Consider the following 12,751-nt stretch of genomic DNA (forward strand, 5'->3'; position numbering starts at 1 on the left):
AAAATAAATAAATAAAAAATAAATAAATAAATAAATGAATAAATAAATAAAATAAATACATACATGAATGAATAAATAAAATAAATAAATGAAATAAAATAAACAACTTATGCTCATAGATTACATTTTTTTATTTTATTAAAGTGTATTATTTCTTTTAAAAATATAATCTAAAACACCACACAGACTGATCCTCCTGAGTTGACTTGGTGGAGGTTTGGGTGGAGGTTTGGGTGGAGGTCTCTCATTGATGACGTTTATGATTAAAAATGACTGAATCAAAGCTCATTTCAAATTAAATAAATTGCCCAGCCCTAATTTAAATAAATGTTGTATTTTTCTTGACATGATCTTCTACTTTTGTTGTAGAAAAACTTTAGTTTGTAGCGTTTGATTCTGTGTCGTTTATTTAAGGCGTCGTTTGTTTCAATAAAGAAAAAAAATGTCTTTCCTGCTCGACGACGTTTGACAGAGAAATGTTTTTTACAGACGTGATTCAACATTTAGTCTCTCTGCACATCTCTCTCTCTGCACATCTCTCTCTCTGCACATCTCTCTCTCTGCACATCTCTCTCTCTCTGCACATCTCTCTCTCTGCACATCTCTCTCTCTGCACATCTCTCTCTCTGCACATCTCTCTCTCTGCACATCTCTCTCTCTGCACATCTCTCTCTCTGCACATCTCTCTCTCTCTGCACATCTCTCTCTCTGCACATCTCTCTCTCTGCACATCTCTCTCTCTGCACATCTCTCTCTCTGCACATCTCTCTCTCTGCACCTGTCTCTGCACATCTCTCTCTCTCTGCACATCTCTCTCTCTGCACATGTCTCTGCACATCTCTCTCTCTGCACATCTCTTTCTACATTAAATGTCACATGTCACATATAACGGTTCAAACTTAAAAAAAAAAATCTGTTATGTTACACACTTTGCTCTTCCACGTTGTACATGTTGTACACGTTGTACATGTTGTACATGTTGTACATGTTGTACACGTTGTACATGTTGTACACGTTGTACATGTTGTACACGTTGTACATGTTGTACACGTTGTACACGTTGTACACGTTGTACACGTTGTACACGTTGTACACGTTGTACACGTTGTACATGTTGTACATGTTGTACATGTTGTACTCATGTGTAGCCACAAGATGGCGCTGCGCCACCTGAATAAAAACAGAAGGACAAGAGATGGAGGGAAATGAGTCACTTTCCTTTTCTTTGTGACGTATGAAGTTTCTTTTCTCTTTGTTCTATGTGGATTAGATTAATAGAGAGAATCATTTTTATTGCATTTGACATTTCTGTGAACATGTTATATCGTTTCTTGCAAATAAAGTCTCCAGTTGTTAAAGTTTTTGAATAATCTGGATGATAAAATGCAGCAGGTGAGAGCTGCAGCTCATCAGACCAACAGAGAAAAAAGATTAAAGATGAGAAAATGTTGAAACTCTCTGTGACAAACAAACAACAGAACTGCAAGTTACATCTGTTATTCACCTTCAATAATAATAATAATAATAATAATAATAATAATAATAATAATAATAATAATAATAATAATAATAATAATAATAATAATAATAATAAATGTCAATAAAACACAGTTTCATGATGCTTAAATGTTTTAATAAGTGAAAGATAAAGTGTTTAAAAAGGCCATAGACACAAATACATTTCACTGTGAAAGGATCAGTTTGTCTCAGATGTTTCTGAAGTGAAAGACACAGAAGTGAACTGAAGTGTCTTTGACCTTCTTCTAATAATGAGGCTTTTTTAAATTAACTTTAAAGATCTGTAATTGCAAATGTGCTTCTGCATAAATAAAATAATTCAAAAACAGTGGGGCATTTTGTCATTTTATCACTGCTTCATTTATTAAACTCATTTTAAACTTTCAAACTGTGACCAGTGAATTAATGTTGTTTTTAATAATATTAATGTATGTACTTGTTATATTTCTAACATAAAGCACTGGGACCTGGAGTTTGGAGATGCAGCTCAGAGATGTTTTATTTTTTTAATTTTTTTAATATAATATTAATGCAGTACATGTACTTCTTATATTTCTAATCCAGACTTTATTCTTTCTGTGCAGCTCTGCCCTGGAGCTGGAGTCACATGTGTCAAACTCAGAGATGCCAAATGGCTGCGGCCTTTGCCACGCCCACCTCATCCACTCATTTATCTGCTTTTCTCTCAAATAAATGTTTTCAAAAACTTGCCACTTTTACAAATGTCCTGTATGACCAAAGTTGATGTTATTCATGTAAAAAAGCTGAGTCTGTGCGTAAAAGCAGCGCGCACTGGCCCCTGTGCTCCAGTGCGGGACAGGGGTGGGTGGTGCTGGGAGAATGAAAAACATGGATAAATTTAATAAAAGTGCAGTTTAATTTGGTTTAAGTGCGAAATATTGCCATAGTATATTGAAGTAAACTATGTACAACCCCAAAGTGAAGTGATTTTTGAACAAAAATCGGTAAAACTCAGTTGCCTCTGAATATTCAAATTGAAAGTAACGCGCAATCAAATCATTGTCAAATCATTGAGTTCTAGGGGTTTTAAATAGTAGGCATGGAGGGAGAAAATCTCAAACTAATATGTCTCCAGCTATAATACAATATTGTTGTATGCTCTGACACTCTTTTAAGACTTTTGTCTTTTGATTTTTGGAGACTTTTGAAGAATTTTCGATCTGGGCCATTGTTGCTGAGGCAGAAAAGACAGAGTGAAGTCCTATTGGTCTTCAGCAGGAAATCTAACGTCACTTCAGCATCATGTCGGGTGAGTTTCTGCTCTTTTTCCATCTTTCAGGGATTTGGATCAATTTTAACCTGTTTGGGAAAAAGAAATAAAAAATGTAAGAAACACATGTGAAGTTGAGAAGTTAAACTGAGCTGAAATCGAGCAAAATGTTTTATTTCACTATTGACCAAAACTATTTATAAACACATTTTCTGTCTTTATATTTAAAAAAAATAAATAAAAATCTTTATAAAGCAACAAGAGCAGAGGTGTGTGATGTGAAGCAGCAGGTTCCTCCTGTCAGGCTCAGCGCGTCTCTCCAGCCTCAGACTCTATTATCTTTGTTTTTTTCTTTTCTTTTTTTCTGACTTTTACTTTTGCGGCGCATCTTGGTAAATGTCATGGTCGACACGCGCCAGGACACGATCTTTAACTAGATTTTAATGAGCTGAAATTCTGCAGCTGTGTCTTTCACACTGGGGGTTAGACCCGCTGCTTTTTGCAGCGCGTCGTGCGTAAAACCTGAGTGGGATGTGTCTGCCGCACATTTTGCGGCTCTATTTGCCAAATTTAAGACAAATCATCCAGTAGCTTTTGTGCATGAATATTAATAAGAGGAAACTCGCCTAATTTCAGAGTCAAATGGGCTTTTCGGGGCGGCTCTCCTAAATGTTTTACATTAATGGTGCCTGCCTCAAGTTTTAGGTTTTATTTTTGCAAACTTTGAACTTTATGATGGAATAACACGCACATAAGGCGCACACAGCGTGGCCAGTGGCGCAAAGTTAAGTTTACACCAAAACAGGGCGTCTGGATTTAAAGACTCGGACTGGACTGACGAGAATTAAGAACAACTGAGGCACAAAAAACTCTAGAACCACATTATCCACACGCAGACTCCTGCAGCTTCACTGCGCAAAATCTAATCATTCCTTGGGCAGGACTGAGGCGCACGGATTTTATGCGCTCTGTGGAAACTTAAGTGTTTAACAGCAGAATACGCAGTTTGGTCGTTTAGCTGCACTTTTGTTCTCCGATCTTCTCCTTTGTGCTGTTTTTTTACGCAGTTTAAGATTCTCGTTTTTGCCCTGATCACATTTGCCCAAAGCCCCTGAGCGCGCACAGATTATGGATCAAACAGATCAAACGGATCTAATGATTATCCTTAAATTTAGAACAGATTTGACTTACTGTAACTCTCCTTTGTTCCTGTGGTGTTGTTGTCTGGCTAGTTGGGTGGTGCTGCTGCGGATCAGGAAACACAAATGCCTTAGAAGGGCTATGGGTGAGGGGAAGCTCCTTTACGCACAGGCTCTCTCCAGAGCCGCTGCGTAAAGGAGACATTTACGCGTAAAGTGACTGTACTTTAAAGCACAGCACATTTGGAAAACAACTGAACAAACCAGACAGCACAAACTTATCACACATTTAAAGTTTATTCAAGGAAACAACAGATGAATGTGAGCAGAAATACAGTATGAACCGTGCTGGTTCGTGTGGGTGAAGTGCTTTGACACCGTCTGTTTGTTTAACATCAAGTATCAGTTTCTCAAAGTCTTGTCGGGATTAGATAAAGAGGATTAGGGAGCTGCTCCCACTGGAACCTGTTTATGCTGTTGCCTAAACATCTTTGACACGTTGTGCTCTTCAGATAAATCCAAGGTTTACCCGGGAGTCCGCGTCAAGACCACAGTGAGAGAACTGCTCCAGAGGCACCGTGCCCGCGAGGCCAACAGAACACATGCCAAACCGGTATATACCCCACAGCCAAACGCACAGAAACACACAGAAACACACAGAAACACACAGAAACACACAGAAACACACAGAAACACAGCTCTCAAACGCACTGAAACACACACACACATCCTCCATAAATGATTAATGCCCCCAACAGAAAGTAACGGCTCCTTATAAAGATTAATCGCACATAAAACACATAAAGCTGATTAAATAGTCTGCACCAATATGAACTTCTGCTTTCCTCCCTGTGTCCGATGAACAGCTCGTGTCCCAGGCGTGTTTGGATCTGCAGGAGCTCTCTGCGTCACTCTATCCAAGTAAGTTTTCTGTTACTAACCTCACTTTGCCAAAGTTATATTAAAAAAAAAAAAGAAAAGAAAATGGCCTGAATTAAAAACAGAACTCTCAAAACTCCCAACTGAGTTCCAAAATAAAGCTGGAAATGTGCATAAAAAACAGTAAAACTAAAAACTAAACAATGTAAAATGCCTAATTAGTGTTTTTAAGATAGAAATTAACAAGAAAAATGTCTTAAGTGTAAAAGTCTCCCAAAGCAGAGCCAACTTTAGTAGCTTAGCTGCCTCTTATAAGCTTCATTCAAATGTGTTGGCTGATGTGTCATGACATCACCCACTGAACTAAACCTGAGCAAATGGTTTTCTTTCTCCATTTGTCTCTGCCTTACTCGACTTAATTAGGCAAAATCAGCTAATGAATATTGGTCCAGAGATTCTGTGAAACACCAGTGTTCACTTCAGCCAAACTAAATGTGCATTTGTGATTAGAACATTTGTAATTACAACTTCAGTTCATTCACTTCTTCTGCATTTTAGATTACAGTTAAGGCTCTTTATTTTGCCTTTATAGACCTGATTATTTTAGCAAGTTTCAGCAAAGCCTTTCCAGTCTAAAAGGACCAGATTAGAATGGTGTTATTTTTAAACACAGATCATTCCCCAAACCACCTGTATTCTGTATGATATGTTGTTTTTATTTATCGTGCTGACTTTCACATATACCTTCATTTTAAAGTCTAAACCTGCTTTTTTCTCCTCACAGCTGCTCCTGCTCCAGTGTCTGACCTCAGCAGCCTCCAAGTGTCTTATCCTGCCTCATATTCAGTCAGCGAGAGCCTGTCCTCCAGCCAGACGCAGGACCTGAACACCTATAACAACAACTTTCAGCATCAGCTTTGGGACGCTGTGCTACCTGGCAACAGCGGCCCCGGCAACCATCTCCATCCGCATATTTACCAGCATCAGCAAAATCCACCGCAGCATCACAGTGGACAACACCAGCCGGGCCTCCCTCCCTCGTGGAACCAAGCACTGTCATCAGACGCAGACTATTACGGGCCTGGCATGGTAAGATAATGTCTGTAAAAGAATCGTTTGGATGTGTATTCTTCTTTTAATCAGAAGAATACACATATTATAACAATTTGGGTATTAAATGAACCAAAAGTGGCCAGATGGTTCAAACTTTACAGTCTCTATATTCACAATAAAGTAAATAAGCTGCACATTGTAAAAGATGAACACACACGTTTCCAAAAGCCTCCAAAACACGCAGCTACTTGCATTTGTTTTGCTCATCGTCTCTCAGACCTGGAGTCCTCTGGTAAACGGGCTCATATGTACACACTGTAACACCGTCCTGTCATGTTGCAGACTTCTTGTTCCCCGGCTGACTCTCTAAAGATGTGCAGCCCCGAGGACCACAGCGGCTACTCGCCTCATAACTCCTTCTCCTCCTCTTCCTCCACTTCTTCGTCGTCCTGCTACGACTCGCCCAGCCGCTTGGAGTCTAGTTTCTGCAGCCCTGAACCGTACCTTTACACCCAGCACTATCTGTCCCAGGACTCTTACAACGTGGCCCACTTGTGCATGGGTCAGCAGGAGAGCTTCACGTCTGAATACGCTCCGTGTTACACCTCCATGGACTATGTGTACCCCTGCACTGACGAGAGCTTCTACAAGAGAGACCTGACAGCAGAAATCTACAATGCTCTATGATGCAGCAGCACGGAGCCTGTGTCTGTAAATACTGTCCATGTCAAAGTGTTAGACTGTACATTTCAGCTTGTGCTTGTAATTACCCTCTACTTTGGTTGGGAGTGATTGTGACCTGATGAAATCCTTAATGGATACAACTCAACTTTTGGTATTTTTATATCAATATTATTTTTTACCACTGAGATTTATTTTAGTACCATGTTGCTGAACAAAAATAAACAGAATCATTTATAAGTGCCCAGTGTTTCTTTTCTTTTGCTTTAGGTGTGACTCATTTTACTCATAACTGCATATGGTAAAGTCATACACAAATAAAAGTACTGCAGTAGAATAATGCTTTTTTTGTTTCACTTCACACTGCACTTCACTGACAAGAAAAACATTTATTCCAAACCCACATGTTACTGACCTTAGTCGTTGCAGTTAAACCTGTGCACACAAGCAGATTTATGCACAACATGCACAAGTAAAACATGTCATCTAAAGTATTTTGATATAAACATGCAGAAAATCACTGGTGAATAATGAAACACTTTGATGTTGTAGCTTAATAAGGTTATGAGACTAGTGTAGTGTCGACTCATTGTACATGATCCCACAGACGAGCCCTGGATGAAAGAGGAATTACACTGACATTATAAAAGAAAAAATAAAATAAAGCCTTAATAAATAACATCTATAATGACTTTACTGTTACTCTACATTTCTGCATTAATGACAAAGGGTTTTCTTTATATTAATAATAACACAAGGACTGGTATGAGATGATTGTTATTCATTTTCTCCACAAAGCTCTACCTGTTAGAATGACAATCCATAATATTAAATGCAAACAAACCTTTATATAACGTATATTCATAATTATATTCTTGACAGCTTCTAGATTAATGGTGATTCATAATGTTATTAGAGAAGTGAAATGTGCCTCAGGACAGAGCATGTGGCTCCTGTCTGTGTGACTCTTCTGGGACGAGACGCCAACGAGCCTCCCAGGCCCAAACATGGACCCCCGGGGCGGGGGGGCGGGGGGGGGGGGCGAGGGGGCGGGGCAGGGCTGATAAGAGAAGAGAGGGAAAATGGGAGAATAATCTCTTGTGTTGTTTGTGACATTTTAATCCATTTAGGCTCCATCTCAGATCAGATCTAACCACAGCTCCAGGGATTTAAGACAATGAGCACATTGAGATTTACAAGCAGAGATCTGAAACCATCAGCGCTGAAATACACAAAATAAAGTTTATTTTGATTCCCACAGTGAAGCCTGATGAGGTGTCAGATCACAGGACAAACACACACATGGTGCCACATGGGTTCGGAGGGAAAGTATTCGTCCATGAAGTGCAGTAACAGTAACAGGACAGAATATGACGAGGGAGTGACTATGACAAAGAGAAGAAACATTCAGCACGACTAAACAATATGCAGCAGTAAAACTGCACACATAAAATGGTGTTACTGATTAAATACTTATAGAACAACTGTCCAAAATGTGTTCTTTTGTAGTGTTTTCTGCAGAATGTGTCCACACCATACACTATATACAGTTTATAAAAGTATCTTTGCTGTTCCTGCATTTTTCTGGACTGAGATGTCTGATGTTTTGGGATCTTTTGTAGCCAGTCCTCCAGTTTGGGGGTCACTGCCCTGAGTGCTCAGATGATCACTGACACCTTCACTGTCCAGGCCTTCTCCAGCTCTTCTTTGAGCCCCTGATGTTTCTCTAGTTTCCCATGTTCCTTTTTCGTGATGTTCACTTGGTTCTGCGATGTCCACCACAACGGCTTTGCTCTGATGTTTATCCACCACCACAGTGTCCGGTTGGTCCATCTGTCTGTATCCAAAGTCCCACAGGATCTTGGCTCGATCATTCTCCACGACTTTTGGAGGTGTTTCCCACTTTGATCTCGGGGTCTGTACTCTGATGTTTCTGTGCACTATGGCTGCACTTAGTTATGCTCCATGTGTGCTTTTCCTGCAGCATTTTACACCCTGCAGTTATGAGCTGGTGTCAGGGGCCTCTTTGTGTGTGTGTGTGTGTGTGTGTGTGTGTGTGTGTGTGTGTGTGTATCAGATGTCACTAAAGTCAAGTCTAATCTCGTGCTGATCTATGGAGTGTGCTTGACCTTTGTCACTATCACAGAGTGTAAGCAGTCTGCCAAACCAAACATAACAAACTGAAAAAGGAGCTTTTTTTTTGTTTTTTTCTTCACACTTCACTAATCCTGCAGTTAGTGTATGTTATTGTGTTTGTATTTCATAAATCCTGTTGGCACAGCCTGCTGCTGAACAAGCAGTTGTGGAAATCCCCCGTTAAGGCTGTTTCTTGCAACACCTTTCACACTCAGATTTACTCCAGGCCTTTAAAGATTTACTTGTAGCAAAATGTACAAGTGAAGAGTTTGAGGATTGTCTGCTGATCCTGTAAAGAGAGGGAGAGTAAAAGTGAAAAGAGAGAAGAGTAATTGTGTCCATTTGTTACTTCTGAGCACGACGGAGGGGATTTGTAAAGGATCCTCTGACACCGGCCCTGGAGCAAACAGCATCAGCCAAGTGTCCTGCCAAATCACAGACGGTTTACAGAGGGTCAGAAGAGAAATCAAACTGACAACCAGCTGTGCCAACGTCTGCACATTAATAATACACTGAAACTGTTCCCACGATGGACAAATTAAACTACTGACACTGAGGAAAGTGCCAATATTAATCCATTATTCAGTACAGTGAGATTTGTGCTGTGGCAGGGTTAGATTTATTTAGTTTTTTGTCCAGAATCTGACTCATTCTCATGAATCTTATGAAGTTTACACATAGTCGTAGTGTTCACACAGTTACAGGGGAAACAAACACACATGTGCAATAAGACCAAGGACCAAAGACAAATGTGAATGTACTTTACAGGCTCGTTTAATATGACTTATGTATGAAGAAAATGATATTAATAAATAACAGTAAACACAATCTAAACCCCCTGCAGGTCACGCTCTGTGCACACCACATATTTGTACTCAGTCACACACAGGTTTGTCATTATTGATTTACAGCTTCATACTTCTAAGATTTATTCTGTTATTAATTAATCAAAAGCACAAACACATTTAAGGAGAAGAAAAAAGTTTCCTCGGTAAATCCAGCCCATGTCAGATAAAAACGGGCTGTAATTATCTCCACAATACTTTAATTGTGAGCCGCCTCGTATATTTTATATGTCACGTCATTCACTTGTTTGTGGCATGTTTTCTGAGTTGCCGAGCTACCAGATAAGCTCAGTGTAAAGTCTGGCCTTTATGGAACACGAGGACTTCTGCAGAATCCTGGGACAGTTACCCACGAGGAGCCAACGTGTCGCCCGTTAGCCCCATTAGCCCCGTTAGCCCCGTTAGCTTTCACCCGTCTAAACCCAAAACAATGCACCCATTCAAAGTGCAAAGTGAACGCCTTTACCTTTATGTATGCGACGTGTTCTTTAAAATATCAAAATATATGTTGAGAATACTTCATTTACTGCATTTGTTTTCCCTGTGCAAGAAAAACAGGAGACTGGCCTTTTTTCTTTTTACATTTAATCATAATTCGTCTGTTTATTTCACTTTAAAAACTGCTCTGACTTTATCTCCGGCTGCTGCACGTGGACCATAAAATCACCTCTTTAACCTTTAACGTCTGAGCTTTAACCCCGCACAGGTATATTAAGGTTAAATATATTAGTTTTAATCAGATAAAACAAATACAGACTCACACATGAAAAAGAAAGAAATGAAAAAGAACGTTAATGATGCTCAAGCTGAAACAGTCAAACCCACTCGTCTGTTTAAATATTAGTTTGACTGTTGGATAAACTTATGTTACGGCTTCTTCTTTTGCATTTAACAGCTCGTGTAGTAGTTTATCATACACATATTTTGTTGTACTTAAAACACAAATCTGAATATTGGAACCATCGATGATTATTTAAAGATGTATTACTTTTCAATCTGATCTTTGTTATTAATTAATGTGTGTCCTACTTCTATTTGTCCTGGTTTGAACGCAGATTATAGATGATTAAATAAAGATTTGCTCAATAAAACCTTTAGTCGTGTCATTTGAGTCACACTTTATTATCAGTCTGTTACATCTCCAAAGCTCAAAATGCTCCGTTCCACCTCGTGATGTCATGAAGTGGTAGTTTTCAACCATTTTAACAGCTCCTTTTACCTTTAGTTCAGTAGCAGATTGGCATTTCCAGCTGACTGACTGAAATGATCCTAGAAATGAAGGTGTGTGGAGTTTAAAAACACAGCGGAGCACTTCCTGTATTACCACACGATGACATCACGAGGTGGAACAGAGTGTTTTCTGTCGGAGAGAAGAACTCAGCCTAAATCTGCACGTGTGAATGAAACAAAACTCAACTCCAGGTCTGTTTTTGATGAGGATTATAACAGAGGCCTTTTATATTCGAGCGTGGAACAGATCTATAAAAGACAAAAGCTGTATAACATTTACATAACACAAACCACTCATAAGTTAATGTTTGTTTCAGGGCGGTTCTTGCTCCATTGTGCTTTTTCCTCTTTGATTCGTAGCTCTGTATAGTTTTCACATCCCAAAGTCAAACAAACCAAAGTGACTTATTTACTTTTCACTGTGACTGGAAGTGGAGGCTTTTATTTACTTTTTCATGTTTCATACGACGCTTGATAACTTCGTCTAGATCGTTTTAGTAACAACTGTACGACTGTAGTTAGTGTCTTAATCTGTAAAAATATATGAAAAAACATACAATATATTTATGATGTTTTGCAGTTTTCACTTCTGATAAAAGGTGTGAATTTAAAGGTGCACTATTAAAGCACAAGACGAAGTTTAAATCTGTCAACTGGACAAATCGTTGTACGAGTGAAGATGTTTCTCTGCTCGTTCAAGACTCTTCTTCAGTTCTGGTCAGATTACTGCTGGACACTGCCTTATATCTGTCTGAAACTACACTGAAACTGTAAACAGCTTTTGTCTCCAGTTTCAGTTTAAACGACCCTATTCAACCTTTAACGACCCTGCGATTATTCTCTTTGTTTTGGGTCTGAGGACGGAGTTATAGATGGAGAAGAGAAGCCGCCATTCCTGTTCAAAGAAGGATTGTCTTTCCTACCAAAAATCACTTCTTTAACTCTCCTCTCAAACTGTTTCTTTTCTCTGGCTCAGATCTGAACCTCACTCTCTTCAAAGGAGTGGTTAGTGTCATTGAGATGGAGATGTACAGCAGACTGTGGTCCTGAGCTGCTCTTGGGACGGTGTTGGTTCCAGATTCCGTGCTGTCCAGTTCTTTTGGAAACACACCCTCTCCAGACCCAGCTCTCGGTCTAGGAACAGAAATGTGTTTGTCATCGCTGTAACCTCTATGGACCAGCAGGGGGACATTGGGGAACCTGAAAGTGGTGCTGGTGGTTGCTTCTTCTGAGCTGGTGGACACTCTTTAGATGAATGCAAGCTGTTCTAGATCAAGTGGCATAAGGAGAAGATGGAATGGCTGAAATAAGAGAGACGCTGCTCTTCATCAGCTCCAGGAGGAAACATCACTGAGACCTACGCCTTTTTGGATTCTGGAAGTTCAGCCCCTTTCTGCTCTGAACGGCTAATGAGAAGCTACAGTGGACTGGGAAAAGGACAGCTGTTCTCCGCAATCCTGGGCCATGAAACTGTGGTCCCAGCCTTTTCTCTCAGTGTTCTGAAGATGTCGAGTGTGGAGAGTAATGACTTTCATCCTCAACCTGAAGCGCTCTCACGGGAGAAGATGCAACTTCTCAGCAGCTGCCAAAGTTTCCTCACCTTTCAGGAGATAGATGGAGGTGTTGACTTGTTAATAGACACTGTTGCTTCCTGTTTGGTGGAATCTCAGGATAATTAAGAGTGATGGGAGTGGCCTAATTAAGTGCTGGGATGGGCCGTTTGCAGCAACTGAATAACAAACGAAATCATGAACTCTTTAGGCTGATTTGCATAATGAACATTTGTGAAAATCTATTGTATTATTTGGCTCTAATGTTTATGTGTTGCATGTAATTATCATGTCCGCCATAATTAATTAAGTGGCCAATACGTTCAAGCTAAATTGTTTTGCGTTGGTCGCCCTGTAGGTGGCACAACTGTAATGGTCTGTGGGGAGTTTTGTTGTTTATTTTCCTTCTTTAATCCTGGAAATAAAGTAAAATTTTATCTACTGTCAAGTCTTATGTGAAGAATTGTGATTAGACCCATCATATCCATC

At 39.6% G+C, this 12,751-nt stretch overlaps 2 protein-coding genes across 2 annotated transcripts in view; one reads left to right on the forward strand and one right to left on the reverse strand.

Annotated features, from left to right (window-relative positions):
• Window positions 1-12,751, reverse strand: part of LOC117380703 (A disintegrin and metalloproteinase with thrombospondin motifs 15-like) — a 246,113-nt gene that overhangs the window by 79,119 nt on the left and 154,243 nt on the right. The window lies entirely within an intron of this gene.
• On the forward strand, window positions 2,613-6,699 carry linc.pou2af1 (lnc RNA pou2af1). The gene is made up of 5 exons (XM_055226096.1): window positions 2,613-2,788; window positions 4,401-4,501; window positions 4,755-4,809; window positions 5,552-5,856; window positions 6,163-6,699. The coding sequence occupies exons 1-5, from the start codon at window positions 2,782-2,784 to the stop codon at window positions 6,505-6,507; spliced, it is 813 nt and encodes a 270-aa protein (XP_055082071.1). The 5' UTR covers window positions 2,613-2,781; the 3' UTR covers window positions 6,508-6,699.

Source organism: Periophthalmus magnuspinnatus, chromosome 13, assembly GCF_009829125.3.
Source record: "Periophthalmus magnuspinnatus isolate fPerMag1 chromosome 13, fPerMag1.2.pri, whole genome shotgun sequence".
In the NCBI taxonomy this organism is placed as follows: Eukaryota; Metazoa; Chordata; class Actinopteri; order Gobiiformes; family Gobiidae; genus Periophthalmus; species Periophthalmus magnuspinnatus.

Excerpts from the sequence above, each read along its gene's own strand:
- linc.pou2af1 (XM_055226096.1), top strand. Across the intron at positions 4,502-4,754 it reads ACAGAACACATGCCAAACCG|CTCGTGTCCCAGGCGTGTTT; the intron begins GTATATACCCCA and ends TCCGATGAACAG. Across the intron at positions 5,857-6,162 it reads ACTATTACGGGCCTGGCATG|ACTTCTTGTTCCCCGGCTGA; the intron begins GTAAGATAATGT and ends GTCATGTTGCAG.